Source organism: Muscardinus avellanarius, assembly GCF_963383645.1.
Source record: "Muscardinus avellanarius genome assembly, chromosome: 1".
Classification (NCBI taxonomy): domain Eukaryota; kingdom Metazoa; phylum Chordata; class Mammalia; order Rodentia; family Gliridae; genus Muscardinus; species Muscardinus avellanarius.
The window spans coordinates 205,122,465-205,146,231 of NC_137786.1; the positions used below are offsets into that span (position 1 = coordinate 205,122,465).

Here is a 23,767-nt window from a genome sequence, read left to right on the forward strand (position 1 = left end):
CCTCCTTTCAAAATCTGTAAATTTATTACTTTTTTCTTGCCTTATTACACAGGTTAGGACCCTGAACAGCAAATTAAGTAATAGCCTATTCTTTCCTAGCTTGAAATAGTGGTACACACCTGAAACCGCAGCAACTAGGGAGGATGATGGCAAATTCAAGGTCAGCCTAGGCAACTAAGACATGTTTAAAAATAAAAAAGAGCGGGGAATGTAGCTCAGTGGTACAACAAATTTGGGTTCAACCTCCAATACTGCAAGAGAGACTCCTATTTTCTTAATCTTAAGAGTCAATCTTTAAGCATTACGTATGAGGTTAAATGGATATTTAGTAGATACTGTTGACAAGACTAAAAAAGTCCCCTTGTATTCAGTTTTCTAAGAAGTTTTTTTTCTACAAATGAGTATTAAATTGTGTCAGATTATTATCCTGTTTCTTACTGAAATGAGCATATGAGTTTTTTCATATTTTCTTAAGGCAGTAAACATTGTTATTGTTAAATCATCTTTGCATCTGTGAAATAATACCTATTAATCATGATAAATATTGTTAAATTTATTAATATTTTACAAAGGAAATATATATGAGCATAAGGCTATATATAATAAGAAGAATATTGGTATGTATTTTTCTTTTCTAGTAATGTCTTTATAATGCTAATCTTAATAAAATTAGAAGATACTTAAAAGAATCCTATGCAGAGAAGAGAATAAGAAGTATAATCAAGTGAATATGGGAAACAATAAATCTCATTAGAAGACTAGATAAGCACATGAAAATTTGGAATTAATCAAAAATTAGGAAAATAACAACATGACAAGAATTAATACATACTTTTCTATAACAACCCTGAATGTAAATTACCTTACCTCAATTCACCAATCCAAAGACATAGACTGTCAGATTGGATTAAAAGCAAGGTCCCAACTATGTGTTGCTTCCAGGAAACATACCCACTGGCAAAGAAATACATAGACTGAATGGGTGCGTTGTGCCACATGCTTCTAATCTCAGTCCTTGAGAGGCTTAGACAGCAGGAGCACAGGTTCATGGTCAGCCTCAGCAATTTAGTGAGGCCCTCAACAACTTAGTGAAGCCCTATTTCAAAGTAAAAAATAAATAGGGCTGGGAGTATAGCTCAGAAGTTGAATATCCCTGAGTTTACTCCCAAGTATGGAAAGGAAGGAAGGGGAGGGAAAATAGATACATAGGTCACTACATATTGGTAAAGGGAAAAGTCCACCATAAAGATATAACAATTGTAAATATATATGCTCTGAATTTCAGTACACCAAATTTCACAAAACAAATACTACTGGACATGAAGGGAATCATCGGCCCCCATATAATAATATTGGGTGATTTCAATAACCCACTGTCACTGTAAGGTCACCCAGATTTAAAAAATAAACAAGGTGGAGCCTGCCGAGGGGTTAGGCTGGTGCCGGGACCAGCGAGGCTGGGATCCGAGCCTGCCTTGAGGCAAGGCCGGAGCTGGGGCCTCCAAGGCGGTGATCAGAGCCTGCTGAGGGGTTAGGCCGGTGTCGGGGCCAGTGGCCGACATCAGAGCCTTCAGTGAGGCAAGGCTACTACTGAGGCCTCCGAGGCCAGGATCAGAGCCTTTCGAGGGGTAGGCCGGTGACGGAGCCAGCGGTTAGCATTGGACCCTGCCTTGAGGCAAGGCCGCTACTGGAACCTCCGAGGCGGGGATCGGAGCCTGCCGAGGGGTTAGGCCAGTACCGGGGCCAGCAAGGCTGGGATCAGAACCTGCTGTGAGGCAAGGCTGGTGCTGGGGCCCCCAAGGCCAGGATAGGAGTCTGTCGAGGGGTTAGGCTGGTGCCAGTGTCAGCAAGGCTGGGACAGAGCCTGCCTTGAGGCTAGGCTGGTGCTAGGGCCACCGAGGCTGGGATTGAAGCCAGCCGAGGGGTTAGGCCAGTGTGGGGGCCACCGAGGCCAGAATCGGGGCCTCCCATGAGGCAAGGCCACTGCTTGAGCCAGCGAGGTCTAGATCAGTCCACCAGGTAGCCAGATCACTACTGAGGCCGTCGAGAGTGGAATCGGTACTTGCAATGCAGCATGCACAGAGAAATATCGTGCAGAAAATAAAAACCAGATGCTTCCCCTAATCAGCAATAACTAAAAGGAAAGGGGCAACAGGAAGAGGTCGAGTTATAGAAAGGGCCCTATAGTGAAGCAATTAAGGTGACCAATCAGAGGGTATGGAATAGGGGAGGATGGAGCCTCTTTAAAATGCAGGAGGCACATAAACAAATGTATCAGAGTTAATCACCAAACAAGCATGGGATCAAGGAAAGGGGAGGGAATGGGATGGGGAGTAGATGAGGGCTAATTGGATGATGTGTGCTTATATATCCTCTCAAGTCTTGTATTCCAATGTGATATATTATTACAATGCACCAATAAAAATAAATTAACATAGATATACATGCATTAGTTTGGTAGTTTGGTTTCTTTTCTTTTAGGTAGATACCCAGAAGTGGTATTGCTAGATCAAATGGTAGATTTGTTCCCATTCTTTGAGGATTCTCCATACTGTTTTCCAAAGTGGTTGCACTAATTTGCAATCCCACCAACCATGTCTTAGAGTTCCCACTTCTCCACATCCTCGCCAGCATCTATTGTTGTTTGTATTTTGAATGATTGCCATTCACCATAGCCAAACTATGGAACCAGCCAAGATGTCCATCAATAGATGAATGGATTACAAAACTGTGGAATATGTACACAATGTAATTTTACTCAGCCATCAAAAAAAAAAAATCAATTACATCATTTTCAGGGAAATGGATGGAACTGGAGGACATTATGCTAAGTGAGATTAGTCAGTCACAAAAAATAAGAAATCAGATGCTTTCCCTAATATGTGAGAGTTAGGGAGAATTGGGTCATAGGAGGAACTCTAGATGAAAAAGAAAATCCTATGGAGGAGCAAACAAGACAACCTAAAGGAGGAGAAAGGAGGGCAGGGGAAGAGGAGAATCTCTAAAACACACAATGTACTTAAACATATCAAAGTCAACCACTAAGCTGAGCAAGGGAGGGAAGGAAGGGGAGGGAATGGGGTGGGAATTGGGTAGGGGTTAAATCAGTGATGTGTGCATGTCTCTACACACAAGTTTTTTACCCCAATATGATGTATGAATATAATGCACCAATAAAAATAAATTAATTAATTAATTTAATTAGAAAAAATAAAATAAATTAAAACAAAAAATTTAAAAAAATAAACAAGGGAACAGAAGAGTTAAACTACACTTTAGAGCAAATGGACTTAACAGACATCTACCAAATAGTCCATCCAACAACAGCAGAATATGCATTCTTTTCAACAGCTCATGGAACTTTTTATAAATATATATCATATTTTAGTAAATTTTAGTAAAAATAAAGAATTAATTTCCTACATATTATTAGATAATAAACTAATGAATTTAAAAGAATAGCAAGAGAAATTACAGAAGCTATACAACATGGAGGATTAACAATACATCTGCTAATATTCATTGAGTTTCTTGAATCTGTAAGTTAATATTTTTCATGCTCTCAAAAAAATTAGTCACTATTTCTTCAAACAGATTCACCACCTTTTCAGTCTTTCTAGAAAACTAATTATATGCATACTAAACTATTTGATGTGATCCCCAAAGTAGCTGACACTTTCCTTTTGTAGCCTTTTACTTTTTATTCTTTATACTTCAGATACTTTCTATTGCCCTGTTTTGAAGTTCGCTGCTCTTTTCTTCTTTGATATCTTAACTTCCTGTTAAATATCCATCCGGTGATATTTTTTAAAACTCAATATATTGTATTTTCAGGTCTAGAAATTCCACTACTCCTCTTTTTAGTTTTCATAAATCTCTCTTTTAATTATATTACTATTTTCTGTAATTCCTTGAACATATTTATAATAGCTTTCTGGGGGGGGGGGTGAGAACTGGGGTTGAACCTAAGAATGTTCTACCTCCAAGCTACATCTCCAGATTTTTTTTATTTTTGGTTTTGAAACAGGATCTAAGTTTCTGAGCCTGGACTCAAACCTGCAATCGTCCTGTCTCAACCTCGTAAGTACTGGGATTACAGGTATGTGCCAACACAGCTGGCTCTATTAGCTTTTTCAGGTATCCCTTTCTGATAACCCTATTTTGGTGTCTGTTTCTATTGATTTACTTTCTACTGCATACGGATTACCTTTTGGGGATTCCTCATGCATACCTTCAGGTTCAATAAGACCTCGCCCCTGGAACTGGTCAGAATGTAAGTGCCTCCTTATCCTACACTCAAGCTCATAGTTGTTTCTGCTGTACATCCCCATTATTAGTTCCTTCCTTGATAACTTTATTTCAGGCCTTGTAGAGTCCACCCTTACCACGTGAGCAACTGTGAAAACTGTGAAAACTATCCTCCAAATGGATTCCTCTTTTATGGAATCACTCTGCAAATTTCTAGCTATTTTAGCCTCACAAAAATTTAATGAATTTTGTTTCAGCTGATAAAATTATTGTGATTTTCTTAGATGTTCCTTCCCTATACTTCAGTACAAAATAACCAGGTACAAAAGTAGACTAAATTGCCGACTTTATTTTGGTTATTCCCATTCTGTTTGGCATTATATATCAGGTTTACTGTTGCCCAATGTCTAAAAATAATCATTTCATATACTTCGTGAAGTCTTTTCAGTCCTTCAGAATGTGATGACTAGTTTGATGCTAGATATTCTGTATGATAGGAAACAGACGCCTCATGGTGTGTGTGTGTGTGTGTGTGTGTGTGTGTGTGTGTGTGTGTTTGTGTGTTTGCTCATGCACACATTACTGGGACTGAACCCAGGGGCATTCTGCCTCTGGTCTATACCCCCCAGCCCTTTTTATTTTATATTTGAAACAGGTTTTGCTAAGTTGCTGAGGCTGTCCTTGAACCTACAATCCTGTCTCAACACCCAAGTACTGAGATTAAAGGCATGCACTAGCATGCCCAGCTTTATGTTTTTATTTCTAGTGGTTATGTTAAGTCATTTTCAAGTGAAGGCATATTAGGAATTAACAAGTAAAAAGTGTATTTGTGGCTATTTTGAGTAATAAAAATACTGTTTTAAAGTCAGAAAATGAATTCTAGTCCTTGTTAATCCAATTGATCCACTTTAGATATGGCAGTTAGCTTTTTCTAAGTTGCTGACTATATGATTTCATAAAATTCTGTGACTCTAAGTCTAAAAACTAGATAAAGTTCATCAAATATATATGTTAGTGATAAGGTATATATGAAGACTAATAAACCCTTCAATTTAACTATCATATTAGATATTCTTAGAAATAAAATATATTAAACATACAAAATGCACATCTAAAATTAAAAACAATGCAAACTAAAAAACATACAAAATACACATATAAAACTAAAAAATATACAAAATTAACATATTAAACCAATGAATCAATGAAGAATTAACATGTACCTTTTCAGACTTAATATTTATCATGTTTATGTCTTAACTGTCTAAATAATATTAAGGACTATCCTTAACTACCATCAATAAAGTAAATAAATCTTTAGATTGAAAATTCTCATTTGTTTTTATTTCTATGAAATACATGTTTTTGCATTTTATAGAATTTCATTCAAGAAAGAATTCTGCCAACTAAATAATTACCTCTAAAATAATCCACTTATATGTTTCTCAAAATTCACATTAAATAAAGACAATTGGCTATTTAGGCAACTTGAGAATAAATTATACTATCAAACTCTATACTTATAAATATGCTTTTTAAAATAAAATGTTAAGCTCTTACGTAAACAATCAAACTAATTTTGAATAACAATGGCATTAATAAAATTTTTCTCATATTTCACAAAACACTCTTTAAAGAACTTCCAATATACTAATTATGCATGACCTCCCCTGTCGTAATCCATGTTGAGCATCCTTAATCAAATATTGTTACTCCAGGTGCTCCTGTTTGAGTCCCTCTTAAGCTTAAAATTTTAAGGTGTTTGTTTAAGCTTACCCAGTTATTTTTCAAATTAATAAATGATGAAAATCATAGATGTCTGGATTTTTAATTTTAAAAATATTTAATAAAGTTTATTATTTGTGTGTACTGTTGCAGTCTTATATCTATATGTAATTCCTACAAAACTTTTATGTTTTTCAGTAATAACAGGAAGAAATAATTACAATAAAATATTTTGACACAAATATGAAAGGAATATTCTTTAAGGACAGACTTGATATACATAGACTACTTCCTTTCTGCAAATTTGTAGGTGTTTTTCCATTTTCTGAATTCTGAACATCATGTATTTGCCCTAATCTAGCAAAGAGTTATCTAATTCTTACAATCTCTCTTTATTCTGTTCCATAAGTTATTTTCTTTATCTTAAAACACATGAGAATAATAGATCAAGCAATGTTTTTGCCACAAAGAAATGATGTGTTTGAGGAGATATATATGTTTAATCAGATTTGAATATTATACAATATATTCATGCATCAAAATATCTCATGGAACCCCATAAATATGCACATTTTATGTCAATTTTAAAAACAACAAAATATTGCCACCAGTTAAAAAGCTTTTGGTTATAGAATACCAGTTAAAAAGTTCTCAGATTTTAGCAGACAGGAATTATGCAGCATCGTTTGCTGAAATTCATATTCCCAGGCACAGCACTGAAGATCTTAACTCAATAGGTTTGGAGTGGGGCCCTAGAATCTGAATATTTAACACAACACTCAGCCAATTCTAATGCAGGTGTTCTGAGGACCATACTTTAAAGATACTGTAGACCCTTCGCCTGGGGGCAGGTCCACAATGCCTCACGAGAACAGAAGGAAGTGTTCTGTTCCATAAAAAGAGTGCAACTTTCAAAGCTTTTTCTCACACCAGCTATTCAGGCTACTATACTTTGCTATTAGAAAAGAAGGGAGATTTAGTCTCTGGAGAGACTAAATCCAGAAAAATGGAACCAGAGGTACCTGGCCAAGCTGAGAGCAAGTGTATTTTACTGACTAGAGGCGATTAAATCAAAGTCCACATTTTGAAAATACAACGCTTGACCTCTGTTTCCACTTGACTACTGGACTACTCACACGGGTTCTGTTCGGTGACAGTGACCAGCTCCAAGAAAAAGACATTGACAATTAGCGATCCCTCCCCATAGAGAAAGCTCATCTTTCAATAAGATATATCTGTGTTCACAGGACTTTTTTACCTGCATTTTAGTTCTTCATTTTTAAATATCGCTGCAATATTAGCTCATATTTTTAAAGAGCTTATACACGAGAAACCACAAACAAAAGTAAACAAAGCTAACAAAAACCTCATCCCTTAAAACAAAAAACAAATACTTACAGAAAACAGAGATAGTACAGGGAGAAACAAAATATTGAGTTAAAAATAAAGATAATTAGATATTTCAGATAACAAAATTAATTCAGTTCATAAGGTTCCATATAAAAGTAGAAGTTCCATAAAATTAGAAGAGAAAAAGAGAGTAGAGAAAAAAGATATTGTTAAAGAGATGATTCAGCAAACTTCTTGAAAGAGAACGATGAGACTTTTCAAACTGCAAAGCTCTGACTATCCAGTATATCTTGAAAAAACTATTGCACACTGCCAATAAAGAAAAGATTTGTCCAGGTATGGTAGTGGTGCACACTTGTAATCCCAATACTTGGGAGGCTGAGATGGGAGGATTGCAGGTTTGAGGTCAGCCTCAGAAATTTAGCAAGGTCCTTTGAAACTTAGTGATACCCCTGTTTCAAAAAAAAAAAATTATTGAGCTGAGGATACATCTCAGAGACAGAATGCCCCTTGGTTCAACCCCACTACCAAAAGAGAGAAGGGGGGTTGGAGGTAAAGATAAAGAAATAAAAGTAAAATAGATAGAAAGAGAGAGAATTTTAAATGTTTTCATCCTTCATGTCACCTAGAAAGGATAAGGATTCAGTTTGGTACCAGACTGATTAATCGCAACAGTGGAGGGACGCCATTCATGTTTGAAACAAAAAATCCTTTTTCCCCAAGGTCTCAAAAATTTATCTCCTTTGTTTTTATTCTTGGAACGCACTGGAATATATGTATAATAGAATAAATGAAGATAGACAAAAATCAGGAAAGTAGGAAAGAGGTCTCCAACACAGAAGACAGTGAATGGCACTCCCCAGGGTGACCACGAAGAGGAGAGGGGTCGAGAGAACAACCAGTTCACACCAGAGCAAGAGGACAGGGGGTCTTTTTCATTTTTTTACTCATTAAACTATCTTTTTATAATTTTCTTCTCCAGTATCATTTCATACCCTGGCAAGAAAGCCATGTAATTTTATGCCATTTTTTGCTTAGGAAACCAGGCCAAAAAAAAAATAATAATAATATGCACTTATGAAAAAAATCCCCTTTTCATAAAGGGGATGTTATTCTAGATAATATCCACACAGCTTAATACCACTTCTTTTATACTGAATTGAAGAGATAATGGGAGGAGCAATACAAATTTACTCACTCTGATGCTAACCTACAAAAGTTAGTTATTGGTAGATTTTCATATTTCATTAACTTGGCATCTTATGCCCATAAATTTTACTTAATATTTTTCTCAATCCATAGCTATATACATTTAATATATGCTCAATACCAGAAAATGTTATGTGATTACTAAAACCATACCAAGTGTTGCTAAAACTATCAGATTCAAGTTTCAAATGGATATGCAATAGTTCTGATATCCCAGTTCTTAGAAAATAAATATATCATGTTGGCCCTTATTTCAATCTTCTTAATTAACCTTCTAAAATAAATAAATGGATTTTATCATAGATCTCTCTTATTATTATTATTTTTATTATAATTATATTTTGGTACTGGAAACTGATCCCAGGGATGTTTTACCTCCAAGATATTTCCAAGCCCTATTTATTTTTTATTTTGAAAAATGGTCTCACTAATTTGCTGAGGGCCTTGCTAAGTGGCAGAGGCTGGCCTCAAACCTAAAATCCTCTTGTCTCAGCCTCTCAAGTACTGAGATTAGAGGTGTGTGCCACCATGCCTGGTTTTCATTCATTATTAAAATATTGTTTCCATTTGTCTATATTCTGAGATAATAAAGTACCTCTCTACTTTATTTTACTACCCATCCTCAATAATTCTCTCTTTATTACTGCCATAATCTTCATCATATTAGACTCTTTTTCACTCTACTTTACTTTTATAATACTTACTAAGATTCTGAAAATAGGTAACATTCCTAATATTTTATCATGTGAGAAAAATAATTTATGTTTCTCTTATGACTGGCTACCTTCTTATCTCTATTATGTATTTGGCATTTAATCTATTAATAGAGTATTAACCTATGATTATCAAAAAAGCTTTTAAATTTTGTTTTAATTTTTTACAAAATAATTAGCTACCCTTATCTTTTCCTTTTAAACAGTTATTACTGACCCCTAAACAAGCAATTTTTTGCCTCATTTCTAGCTTTTAAAAAAATTTTATACTGGGGATGGAAGCCAGGGGCATTCTACCTACAAGCTATATCCCCAGCCCTTTTTATATTTTATTCAAAATAGGGCCTCACTCAATTGCCAAGGCAGGTGTAGAACAAGCAATCCTCCTGTCTCAGCCTGCTAAGTACAGGGATCATAGCGTGCCATCACGCTCAGTTTACGTCATTCTTAAAAGCGATACTTAGGTAACTATCTGCAAACCCAGTTAATAGTGAATCGTGTCCAATGATGACTTTTATGAATTATAAAAATTCTCTAAATTCTACAAATTACTCCCTTGATCATTTAGTTTTAAATAAACTGCTCTCTGGAGACAAAAAAAAAAAAGCAGCAGTGACATTTTGATTTATACTCAACCTTTCATCTAAGAACATGTACTCTGTAAGAATGACTTACTCCAATTTTTTAATGTCACTCCAATGACAATTACTCTTCAACGGAGGCATAGAATCAGAGACGGAATTGAAGAAAACTCAAGAGTTTATCTAATCTAGCACCCACCTCCAAGAATGACTATATTTTAACAATCCAAGAGCTATGTCTCTCTTTTTCAAAATCTCCAGAGAAGATATTACAACATGCCTTTGTAATTTTCTTTGATGTGTAATATCTCTTGTTTTACTTAGATTCCTGATCTGCAGATTAGAAGATAATCAAACTCATGTTTCCCAGGTCCTTGGTAAATGCTCTTCACTGGTTGTGATTTTTAAACAACCACAAAAATATATAGTTGAAGAAATGATTTTTTGATAAAATTTACAATATCTAGTAAATTACTCTTATTTTAAATAATATTCAATTCAAATAGTCTGGAATAACAAAGTTAGGTATACCTACTTTGGATTCATAATAATTATTTCCCATTAATAAGAAAACTAATTTCTACTAAATATGTATTTATGAGTCCTAAAGATATGAATAAAAAACATTTACTGAGAATGTTCTAGTGACAGGGATTGAAATCCATGCATGATATCACAATGGATATTCACAGAAGGTCTACAAAGTAGGCACTATTGTTATCACCATTTTTAGAAGAAAAAATTGAGGATCAGGGAAGCTAACCTGTCCAAAACCTCATAGCTACTGAACGATGATTGGTTGAAACACCTTTAACTATTAAGAATTTGTCTTTTAAAATTTCTATTAGTTTTTCCAAACTTTTTAAGATCAAAAATGATCTGGGAAGTATAAGCACATTCTGAAAAACATGTATTTATATAATAAATTATACTTCAAATTCTGGGATTTTTATACTTTTATTTGGTGCATTGTAAATTCTGTTCTTTTAAAGTTTGCTTGATTGTTACCTAATTTTTCTTAAGCCTACCCATTCAGATTTATTTTTAAAATGTATATGAATACTTGCAAACAAAATTTCAGTTATTTCAGACTTTGCTTATTCTTTCAAGGAGCTAGAGTGCTTTTAGGTCTTATTATTCTGAGTGAATAGAGGCAGATTTGAGGTTTGAAGCTAGGTTGAACTGACTACAATCTAAATATCTTATACAATATTGAACCAACTAGTAAGTTCCTGCCAGTGCAAATTTAACTTTTTACTAAGTAAATGTCCAGCTATGATAACCAGATAAGTAGCACTGCTTTGCTAACATAATTCATGTTGTTAGGGCAGTAAGTATATGTCTAAGCAATGATTTTTTAGTTATATGTAATAACTGCCTTAATATTGAAGTTTATTATATGACATTGCCATTTAGAAAGAAAACACATTTCAAAAGCCATTAAACTTTAAAATTTCATTTATATTTCAGTATTTAATTCAAAATTACCTTTTTGATTGTTTCCTTTCCCACAGTAATCTCATGCCCATCTTGCCCCATGCCATTCTTAAAGAACAGAATTCGGGCTGAGGTCTTCTCACTAAGTTTCTTCATTCTAGTAGAAAGTACAGGCTTGGTTTTCCGTCTTTTGACATCAGTAGGAAGCATCAGTCCATTCGTTGTCCAAGTTACTTTCTTCATTAACAACAGATGGTCTAGAAGATGATTTTTTAAAACTCAAGTTAGTATTTGGCTTCAGAATTAAAAATGGACACATCATGCTTCCCTTCCCCCTATTACCTATGTTGCATCCACTGGCCAGTCTCCATTTAGATGCTGGTTTTCTGAAATGCTACCACCAGCTTCCCACTAACCGTGACATAAGCTGTAGCAAGCTGTCTGCTCTGATAGCCTGCATAAATCATCATTTCTGAAGGGAACAGATGTTCAGGGTATGAAAGAGTAATACCACAATTTAGTCCTAATTAAAATTCACCTTAGCATGCCTCCATCACCGATCAGATGCACCCAGATGAAAGGGTCCACTGAAAGGGTCCACTCTCCTTTGCTTACTAAAAAACAATATGGGTCCTAAACTTTTAGGTTGGGAAAACACTCTTTTTTCTTTTTATTATGCTTTCTTTTATCTATGGTGTTTTAAAGATGATGACCTCCAAAAGTAACCTTATACTCTAATTATTCTCATGTAACTAAAATGAAGGTGGCTTCTAGGACATCTTTGGTGAGAGTCAAACCCTTTCACTGCAAATGAAAAAGAGTTTTTCATTAACAGTTTATTTTGACCTATACATTTTCAAAGATGTGTGCAGGAATTTAAGTTTCAAAACTCCCACTAATATTAATGGGAATGCATCTAAATTACTATGTATGACTTTGAAAATATAAGGGTAAGAGCAGAAGTGTGGTATATTGCACGAAAAGTTGCTGTCATCATTTCTAAGAGGTTTCATTTCATAAATAAATAATTTGAACCTGAGCTACTTATTCTGTTTGTGCATTCAATTTAAGTCATCTTTTCTTTCCATATAAACTATAAAAACACAATGATCCCTCACTCATCTGATCTTATTTGTCCTAATGAGAGAAACACAATGTTATTTAAGTATAACTGAAAACAATTACATTTACGTGTTTTCCCAAATTTCAAAATAACTCTTCTCTGTTAGCACTTGCCTTGAAAAAGGCATGATGTCTTTGACCTAGAAATGGTGCTTTACATAAAATATGTTAATCATGACACTAAATACACACCAGTGGTTGTTAATCTTCGAGTCTTGGAACAGCTATATTAAACATATTTTTAAAAACCTCTGTTCTCTCTGTATATATATAAACCACACACACACACACACACACACACAGAGTGAGCTGAAATATGGGCAAAACTTGCAGAGTAAAATAAAAATAGATTTCAAGATTTTAGATGTGATTAGCTTTCAAAGAAAAAAATCTATTTTAACATGAATCATATACTGTATATTTTCACTTTGTAGTCTAAAATTAATAGGAATTAGAATTACAAAAATATGAGCTAGCAGTTAATGGATTCATATATATCCAAAAATTAAAACAGATACTCAATTAAATATGTATACATGTAAGATCATAGCAGAACAATGGCCAAGAGTTCGAAACTAAATGTCTATCAATGAGTAAATAAACTAATTATGGTATATACTATGAAGAAACATCATTCAGCCATAAAAAGGAAAAACAAGCCACTGAAACACGCTACAATGTAGATGAACCTCAGAACATTAAGTGAAAGAACTCAGACATAACGACATATTGCAGGATTTGATTTATATGAATATTCAGAATAGGTAAATTCGTAAGAACAGAACATAAACTGAGGGTTGTCTGGGCTACAAAGGGAGTGGGGAGAAATGTAACAGGACCAGACTTTATTCTGAACGGATGGAAATGTTTTGGAACTAGACAGAGGTGCTAGCTGTACAACCTTGTGAATTACCAAATGCTATTGAACTGTTCACCTTAAAGTGGTTAACTTTACATATATGGACTTCATTTCAATAAATAAAGAAGGAAGAGGAGGTCTAATAGTAGCTCTCAGAAAATTATTTTTAAAAATCTCTGCTAAGAAAAAACGATGGAATTCTTGCAGTTTAATGGGAGTTTACCTAACCATCTGGAAGCCTCCAGATGCTCTGCATAGTGGAAGAAGTATAAACTCTATTTTTATACTTTTATTGGTACATTATCATCTCACATCATAATGTAAATGATAGTAATAGGGACATACACGCACACAGCACTTGGTGGTCTTTCCCACAGCTCCCTCCCCATTCCTCCATCCCCGTACAGAATAGCACGGTTGGCACTGGTATTCTCACGTATGTATATAATGCCAAGGAAGTGATTCCTTCCTGGATTCTCCGTCTCCAACCCACCTTTCCATAAACTATCTCCCTCGCTGCACTGGAGTTTCTCCTCCGTTATCTGAAGTCCTTCAGACCAGGAGTATGCAAACTCGATGTTTAAACTAGCTTTGAGTTCCAGCTCTACTTGGTGACCCTAGATGCAACCCTGAATCTCAGATCTCTCCTCTAAAAAGCATCTAATGGGTATCACTCCACTGCTTGATGAGGATCATATATATATATATATATATATATATATATATATATATATACACACACACATACACATATACACATACACATACACATATATACATATATACATATATACATATATACATATATACATACACACACATATATATACATAAATGTTATTTCTTGCCCCCTAAAACTCTGTTGTTTATTATGGAGCTCTAGAGAAAAGCAGTTATATCAGCCAGGGTCCAACCAGGAAAACAGAATCTACTCAGAGTTACTGAGCAGAGGAGACTGCAGGGAACTGGTTACATAAGAGAAAGAAGAGTCTGAGAAGCATCATCGGACAGTGAGCCAAGCCAGAGATGAGCAACAGCAGGAAACCTCTCCCACCACGGCCAGAGAGAGGAGGTGTCATATCTGGATTTGGAGAATCTTGTCTATTAAGGGTGTTATGTTGATTATTCCAACCCCAGTCAGGACTAGGGTGAAGCTAGTAAGGGAAAAATAAAGCGAAATTCAAGGACGCGTGCTCTGTACCCTCACATAACCCTGAGGGTGAGTGTCCCCTCCAATCCTGTCCATGAGCAATTCACTCACATCACCCTAGTCCCAGCCGTCGCATTGACCATCTCTTCTACATGCAAAATTCCTTAAACTCCACTCAAAATAATGTTTACTATCAACCAGACACTGTTTTATGTGAATTATGGATATTCATTTAGTCCTTTCAATGACTTTATGATGTGGATAATATCATTATCCTCATTTCCAAGTGAGGAGACTCAGGTACAGAGAAGTTAAATATCTTGCCCAAGACTGGCAGTTGGTATGTGATGGCGCTTGGATATTAATTTAGTTCTAGAAACGGAATCACTACACTATGTTAATCACACTATCCTGCCTCTACCAGATATTTTCGGCCAATATCTCAAATTCAGTATGTCCGAAGCAAACATTTTCGTACATAAACATTGATTCCCCCTTATAGTTTTCCTTTCTGTCAATTATCCAGGGAAAACACTTAATGTCTGTTCATTTCTCCCCAACCAATGGCTTGTTTAGTCAATGATATTTATTGGGTGTCCACTCACGAAGGCACCCGGTGACAGCTCTGAAGAGGACAGAGCAGCGTGTGCAGTTCACAGCCTCTTGGGAAGAGAGTGACAGTGGAAGACCTCTCCAAGGAGTTGACATCTGAATAGATTAACTTGCAGGGTAAGAAGTTCACTGTGGAAATCTAGGGAAAGAGTATTTCCGGCAGGATAAAAACCTAGCACAGAGACTCTGAGCTAAGTATTAGCTTAGAGGCATGCTTGAGAAAGAAAAATTCAGATAATTTAATGCAGATAAAGCCAAAGAGATAGAAAGCGGCCAGATTTGCAGGCTAAGATAAAGGGTTTTGATTTTATTCTGGATGTGATGTGAAGCTATCAGAAGGCTCTCAGCAGGATGCTGTGTGGAGGAGAGACTAGAGCACAGTGTGGTCCACACTGCTGGTGCCCTGCCAAGGAGCCTTTCACCAGGCCAGTGCGCCCGAACTCCAGCTGTTATGAGTCCTGGCCGCTGCCATTACACAGCTGCACTCTTCTCCTGAGAACTGCCCTTGGCGGAAAGGAAGCTACCCAGAAAATGCCTGCCAGGTAGTGATCTCTTCCCTCCTAACCAGGGAGACAGCCACACCTAATGACTGACACAAAAGCCAGCCCCGTGTCCAGACTGGGGCTGGACATGAGCTGAACACAGCCTGGCCGCGCTTCATCCGCTGCCCTGTGCTCCCTCCCTCACTCCAGCCTCTCAACTGAAAGTAGTCCCTCAGCGAGTCTCTTGGGGGAAGAAAAATCTCTGTCTCAGGTACTGTTTTTAGGAAATCTAGCTTGGGGCATAATAAAAAAAATAAAAGATACCTAACTCTCAGCTAGTCTTTTCTCATGTTGATTTTTTTCCTTTTTCTTCTCTTTTTATAATTTTATTGGTGCATTTTAATTATATATTATAGTAAGGTTCAAAGTGATACATACATGTAGACAGCACATGGGGTATTTCCTTCCACATGTCACTTAGCTTGCCCCACCCCCTCCCTGTACATGTTAGTGAGATAGGTAGTGATACCCTCATTTAAGGGACATAACATTATTTGAACTGCTTCCTTCTTTAGTATTCCTTTTCCCCTCCCCCACTTACCTTCCTAATCCCCTTCCACTATTCCACTGGTATTTCTCCTCACTTATCTGAAGTTCCTTTTGTTTTCTCTTTTCTCCCTAGCTTCCACATATGAGAGAAAACATCTGACCCCTGACCTTCTAAGACTGGCTGATTTCACTCAACATAATATTCTCTAGTTCCATCTATTTTACTGCAAATTACATAATTTATTGTTCTTTGTGGCTGAGTAAAATTCCATTGTGTGTATATATTACATTTTCTTTATTCATTCATCTGTTGATGGACACCTAGGTTGGTTCTGTAATTTGACTGCTGTGAATTGTACTGCTATAGACATTGGATATGCATGTATTGCTATAGAATTCTTACTTTAATTCTCTCGGAAAGATACCAAACAAAGACTGGCATAGCTATGTCATATGGTGGTTCCATCTCTAATCTTTTGAGGAACCTCCATGTTGATCTTCATACTGGTTGCATTAATTTACAATTCCATCATTGTATAAGAGTTTCTGTTTCCACACATTCTTGCCAGCATTTATTATTATTTATATTCTTGATGATTACTATTCTAACTGAAGTTAGATGAAATCTCAGTGTAGTTTTGATTTACATTTCCCTGATTGCTAATGATGTTGAATATTTTTTCATTCAACTGTAGGCCATGTGTATTTCTTCTTTTGAAAAGTGTCTATTAAGTTCAATTGCCTATTTTTCATTGGTTTTTTTAGTGTTAAGTTTTTTGAGTTATTCATATATTCTAGATATTAGTCCTCTATCTGAGGAGTAGCTGACAAACGTTTTCTCCCATTTGTAGGCTCTCTCTTCAGCCTAATGTTCTTTGCTGCAAAGAAGCTTTTTAATTTTTTGAAACTTCTAAGTTTGAGACCACCCCATTAAGTGATTCTGATTTTTATGTCCTGAGACCACCCCATTAATTGATTCTGATTTTTCTGTCCTGAGCTTTGGAGTTCTTATTGAGAAAATCTTTATCAGTTCCCATATGTTGGAGAGTTGTTCCTGTGTTTTCTTTTAGTAATTGCAACGTTTCTGGTCTAATCTCCAGGTTTTTGATACATCTTGAGTTGACTTTTGTGCAGGTAAGAGGTAGTGATTTAATTTCATTCTTCTACAAATGGATATCAAGTTTTCCTAGCACCATTTCAGCTGTCTTTTCTGAAGCATGTTTCTGAGTAGTCAGCCATCAACTGGCTATAAGTGTGAAAATATTTCTGTGTATCTTCTATTCTATTCCATTGGTCTAGGTGCCTGTTTTTGTGTCAATATCATGCTGTTTTTGTTACTACAGTTCCGTAGTATGATTTGAAATTAGGTGTTCTGATGCCTCCAGCGTGGTTATTTCTCAGAATTGCTTTGGATATTCCAGGTATTTTGTTCTTCCTTATGAATTTTAGGACTTTTCTGCATTGATTCTGCAGATTGCTTTATGTATCTGGCCATTTTGACAATATTTATTCTGCATAGGAGATGGATAGTGTTTGTATCTTCTAAGGTCTTCTTCAACTTCTTTCAGAAGTGATCTATAATTTGCACTGTATACAGAGGTCTTATGTCTAAATGGCTAGGTTTATTCTTTTTTAAGGCTTTTGTAAATGGAATTTTTTTGGATTTGTTTTTTAGTGTATCCTTGGTTGGTGCATAGAAAAGGTATCTGACTACTCTGCTGAATTTGTATATCAGCTCGAGAAGTCTTCTGGGCTTTTGGATCTTCTAAATGTAGCATCATGTCATGTTCAAACAGAGATAATTTCACTTCTTCTTTTTCTATCTGTATCCCTTTAGTTTTCTTCTCTTATTGCTCTGGATAGAATGTCAAGTACTATATTGAACAGGGACAGGGGCAGTGAACATTCTAATCTTGGTCCTAGTTTTAGAGAAAATACTTTCAGTTTTTCCCCTCCTCAAGGTAACTATTAAAAGCATCATTCCTTTACGTTTCCAAATGGACTCCACTTCAACTCTCTCAGTCTCCCATCACTTCAAGAAGAACTTCAAGAAGTTCTTAATTGTGTTTGATTTTCCTCCATCACATCTGACATTCTATTCTCTAATCACAGCTGAGTTTTCCTGAAACATCAATTTTATCATTGCCTAAATAGAGAGCTCTTAGTGATGAATTTGAAGTAATCCACTAATCAGTTAGCCAGCTATTCTTTCTGCCTATCTGTCAAGCAGTCAATATATAATTGATGAGTCCATTCTATGTGTCATATTCTGTGCAAAAATTAAAAAAATACATGTAGTCCTTTCCCTTAAACTTAAGTCTAACGGAAGTGTTTACAGACAAATACGATGCTATAAATGTCCTGATCTTACCATAGTAAGTAGTTTAGAGCACTCTTCCACCTAAGCCAATCTGTTCACTATACCTTGAGTTCATTTCTAACCCCACATATTCAAACCAAAATCCTTCTCAAGATCCAGTTAAATATATTCCTTTTTTGCTCCATCCCACAAGACTGTCATCTCTTTGAACTCTTAGAGCATTTGCAGCCAGTACAATTCACCCATTCATGAATGTTTGAAAACCTCCAAAATGCCAAGCAGTGTGCTAGGTGCTAAGAACATAAACTAACTGGAATTATAGCTAAGTTTTATACATACATAATCTATTTCGGTTTCTATATTTATACTCTTAGAAGGCAAGAATGAAGGCTTATATTTATGACTTTGTCCCAGGATACAGAGATCTACACATGGTGTAATTACTAGATATCACCTTTTCCTGTGCAATTAAATGTGCATTTAAATGACTCACTGATAGAAATTTGATTTATGTCACTTCATAAACATAACAATTGTGAAACAAAGTTTATTGCCTGTGTGTACACACCTACGATTTTTTTTCCTATCTGTCCCCAATTTGAACTTAATACGACTGATCTACCACCTTGATAGTCATTGATGATCCAAATGGTAGACAATTTCCTTAGGGAAAGAATAAAATTTGCCAAGAAGAGGGGACTTCCGGGAAGATGGCGACCGAGAAAAGCGGGGCTTAAGAGTCCCGCTAACAACCAATCTCCATTACCACAAAAAGAGCGCCTTTCATAGCCAGAAAACACCATCACCAGAAAAACAAAAAAACCACCAGGCTCCAGAGAGAAAGCGGACTGAGAACAGAGCTCAGGGCCACAGAGGAGACACACGCGCCCGAGGACGCGGCAGCAGCGCCATACTGCCGGCGGCAGCGGTGAACTCAGCGGACGGCTACAGCAAGCGGAGGTGAGCCGATGCGGAACAGCCAGGCGGGATCTTTCGGCGCAGACAGCATTTAAAGCTCCCAGTGGCTGAGCTCAGCACACGCTGCAGGGATTCAGAGTGGAAATCAAAACCAGAGAAGAAAAAATACGCCAGCCTCATGGCCAAGGGCGTGGCAGAGGCGCCATATTGCCACCGGCGGCAGCAGCAGCAGTGAATTCACCGAGTCCAGTACAGCTACATCTACGTACTCAAGAACAGTGAGTCAAATTGCGGGCCACAGAGGAGAAATCCCAGTATTGTGCCTCCTGGGACTTGACCCAGTGAGGGAGTGGTGGTGGCAGAGATATCACACCATAGGAGAGCGTGCAACCTGGCACCCCCCATAGTTTAAAGCAGCCTCTATCGACTCCCTGGGTCGGAGACTCTGTGATACAACCCAGTAAAGGAGTAGTAGGGTCTGAGATAATACAGACTCGAGATCCAGAGCACCTTAAGTGAAGCCATAGTGACCCAAGGGAAGAACCCAGAGAAGGCACAAACCTCCGAAATCATGGGAAGGAGGAATAATACTGGAGCAATTAATGCCCACAACCCCACAACATCAGAACCTGATAAAACAGAAAATCAGAGATTTCTAGAAGATCAAATCAGGAAAATAACTGTAGAAATAATAGAGGTGCTTCGAAAAGAACTCAGAGAGAGCCAAAAAGAGATAAAGGATGCAATTAATGAAGTAAAGGCCTCAATTCAAAGCACAAACAACCGATTAGACCACATGGAGAACAGAATCTCGCTCTTAGAAGATGAGCAATCCAAAAATGAATGCATAGTTTCTAATCTAGAAAAAGATATCCAACAGCAGGAATCTGACATTGAAGAAATATGGGCCCATCTTAAGAGAGCTAACCTAAGAATAATTGGAATAGAGGAGGGAAAAGAAAGTGATACCAAAGGGATCAACAATCTCTTCAAGGAAGTAATAGCAGAAAATTTTCCAAATATAGAGCAAGAGGTTGATACACAGATCCAGGAAACTTATAGAACTCCCTTTAGACAGGATCCGAGAAGAGGATCCCCACGCCATATAATTGTCAAAATGACCAATGAGGAAGCCAAGCAGAGAATCTTAAAGGCAACAAAAACAAAGGGCCAAGTGACATTCAGAGGCAAACCAATTAGAATCACTCCAGACTTCCCAAACCAAGTCATGAGAGCCAGAAGGGCTTGGAGTAACATATTCCAAACTCTGAAAGAAAACAACTTCCAGCCAAAAATTTCCTATCCAGCAAAACTTTCTATCAAATTAGATGGAGAAATAAGAAGCTTCCATGACAAACAGAAACTGAAGGAATTTATGTCTTCAAAACCAGCGCTAGAGAAAATACTCAAAGAGATTAACTACAAAGAAGAAATAGGTAACACTCACCAGAACCAGAGAAACAAGAGTTTCCATCCAACAGACAACTAAGATTGGTTATCTGTGGAGATTCATTATTTATGTTAGTCTTTTACCTATCTCTAAATTGTATTGTTTGCCTTTATTGTTGTTAATTTTTAGGATTTCTAGTTGGAATATTAATATACCTTCAGATATAGCATTTGGAAATATTTTATCCAATTCTATTAGTAACTTTTAACTCTGTTTACATTGTCTTTGGATATACAATATTTTCTTTTATTTTTTAGGGAGTTTGTATATTCTTCTGTTGCCTGTGCCACTGAAATCATATCCAAGAAATCACTGCCAATTTCAATGTTGTGAGGTTTTATGACCCAGATTTTCTCCTAAAAGTTTATAGTCTTAAGATTTATATTTGTATGTGGGATTAGGTAAGGGTCCAATTTTATTCTTTTCCATGTAATTATTATTTTTCAACAATATTTAGTTAAAAGATTATTATTTCCACCACCAAATCTTCGTGGAAACCTTGTCAAAAATAACTTGACAATATAGGGAAGAAGTTAGCTCTAGGCTTGTATTTAACTCCAATGGTCTATATATCTGCCTTTAGAACAGTACTACACTGTTTCAATTATTGTAGCTTTATATGGTTTGAAATCAGAAAATATACATCTTCTAGCTTTGTTTTTGCTTCGAGATTGTTTTGGGTATCTAGAGTCCATATTCCATATCAGGATAGATTTTTTTCTGAAAAATAAATATATGATAGTTTCACCTAAAAAAAAGAAAAAAATATTCTCTGGTAAGAAAGAAAGCAAAAAGAAATATTGAAATGTTATCTTTAAGTCATCAAAAGCTTGGTATCAGACAAATGAAACTGTTATGTGAGATTATCATTTTTAATTTTGGATAAATTGCTATAATACTAGATGTCAACCACTAAGCCAAGCATGGGAGGGAGGGATGGGGAGAGAATGGGGTGGGGATCGGGTGGGGGCTGACTGGGCGATGTGTGCATGTATGTCTACAAAAGTTTGTATCCCACTATGATGTATGAATACAGTGCACCAATAAAATAAAAAAAATAACAAAAAAAAAATTGCCAAGAAGAGATTCTTGGGAATAAAAGCCTAAAAAGAGTGGTTTAAAAAAATAAATGAAAGATCTCAAATTCTTCCATGTTCCTCAAATCTCAGTTGAGGTTCATCTCTCCTAAGAAAACTAAGAAAACTTTTCAATCTCAGTTTGGGGTTATCTCTCCAAGAAAACGTTCCAGTTTGGATATCCTCTTTTCTGCTTTTTGTAACAGCCTCTACCATTGAACTTACTCCATTGAATTTATAATTGCATCCCTACCTGTCTAAACACACAACATTTATTTGATGCATAGAGTAGAAATAAGAGTGGTAAATGCTCAATAAATCCTTGCACAAAGTTGACCTTTTACTCAATAAAATGCATTTCAGTAGCCAGGCATGTTGGCACTCATCAGTAATCCCAATACTTAGAAGGATAAAACAAGAAGATTGAAGGTTCAAGGTTAGCCTCAATAACTTACCAAGACTCTCAGCAACCTAGGGAGACCCTCTGGGGGCCAGACCTATCCTTTTCTAATTCCAGCAAGGTGGGAGGAGTGAAGTGATGGCTAGGGCTGTTTTCCAATTTTTAAAAAGCTACAGATAGCCTCAGACCTGGGAGCTGGAAATTACTGAATTTTTGAAGATAAGAAATGATGAAAGATGTAAATATGGAAAGCATTTAACAGCAGTGGCAATACTAAAACCTAGTTAAATCTGTGCTGAGCACCTCATCCCTTAATATCTCCAAGGCTCCTTTTCCTCATTGATAAAATTGAGATAATAATATTACCTACTTCCCATGGTTGTGAGTATAAATGGGTGAATATATTTAAAGCACTTAACAAAGTATAATACATTTTTGGGGGGATAATGGGGATTGAACCCTGGGGCATTCTACCTCTGACCTATACCCCCAGCCATATAACTATCTCTATATCTATCTATCTATCTATCTATCTATCTATCTATCTATCTATTTACCTATCTCTCTCTATATATATATTTTTTACACAGGGTCTCACTAAGTTGCAGAGGGCCTTGTTAAGTTGCTATAATTGGTAATGATTATCATCCCAATTTTTCAAAAGTACATGGTAAAGAAATCAGTAGAGTTGGGAAAGAACATAGTCTCCCTCTGCCATTTTTCAGTGTAACAAACTTCCATGATAACTCTCTACAAGAGTCTGTCTGAGAAGGAAATAGACACTCTGAAGCACTCAAAGAATGCTAGGCCCCAACCATGAATTATATTTTATTTTGAAGAATTCACACCCCATTTTCCCTTCATGGCTCTATTTTTAACCAAATCATGAAAAAGATCAAATACTTTCTAGTCTGCTACTGTGTTAAAGGTCTGTCTACAAAATGATTATGTTTCCTCAGTTTACTTTAAAAAATAATGCCTGTCATACAATTAAATAAATCCAGGGACTCCCCACATTATCATTTTCCACTGAGCATCTACCAGGCAAAGAGAATTCCCCTCCTTGTTCTACCACTAGAATAAAAGCAGCAAACTTGTAACTTTAAATCCATGAGTGTATTAAAAATCTTCTTATCTTTAAAATTCATTCTCTTGTAGTTGGGCAATAAACTTGAAAATACATTAATGCTCTGACTGTCAAGTAGGTATAGATTATGACATTAAATATGAACAGGCATATCATTTCATGGGTGCAAGATGAGTTTATAAAACACAAATGCTCTGACAGTAAGAAAACATACTGCTAAATTCAATTATATCATCTGCCTAAAATACAATTGCTCCTATGTTTGGTAAACAGATTAAATCCAGGTCACATTCCTGTATGTAGTTGAGTTTCTAGTCACTCCCTTCTCTCTAAATACTTGTGCTCTTTGTTTCTGCATGTTCTTACATGTCATCATTTATTGCTATAGGCATGATAGCTATATTTAACTAATAATGACAGTGGTTGTCATTAGATTTTAACTCAGTAACACTAGTCTGACATATCATTTGAAGTATGTC

At 36.1% G+C, this 23,767-nt stretch overlaps 1 protein-coding gene across 1 annotated transcript in view; it reads right to left on the reverse strand.

The window, feature by feature from the left end:
• The window catches only part of DCDC1 (doublecortin domain containing 1), a gene marked incomplete at both ends in the record, with an annotated part of 459,856 nt that overhangs the window by 411,212 nt on the left and 24,877 nt on the right, over positions 1-23,767 (reverse strand). The window contains one exon of the mRNA XM_080690535.1: positions 11,315-11,520. Within this exon, the coding sequence (XP_080546661.1) occupies positions 11,315-11,520 (206 nt within the window). The remainder of the gene's footprint in view (positions 1-11,314; positions 11,521-23,767) is intronic.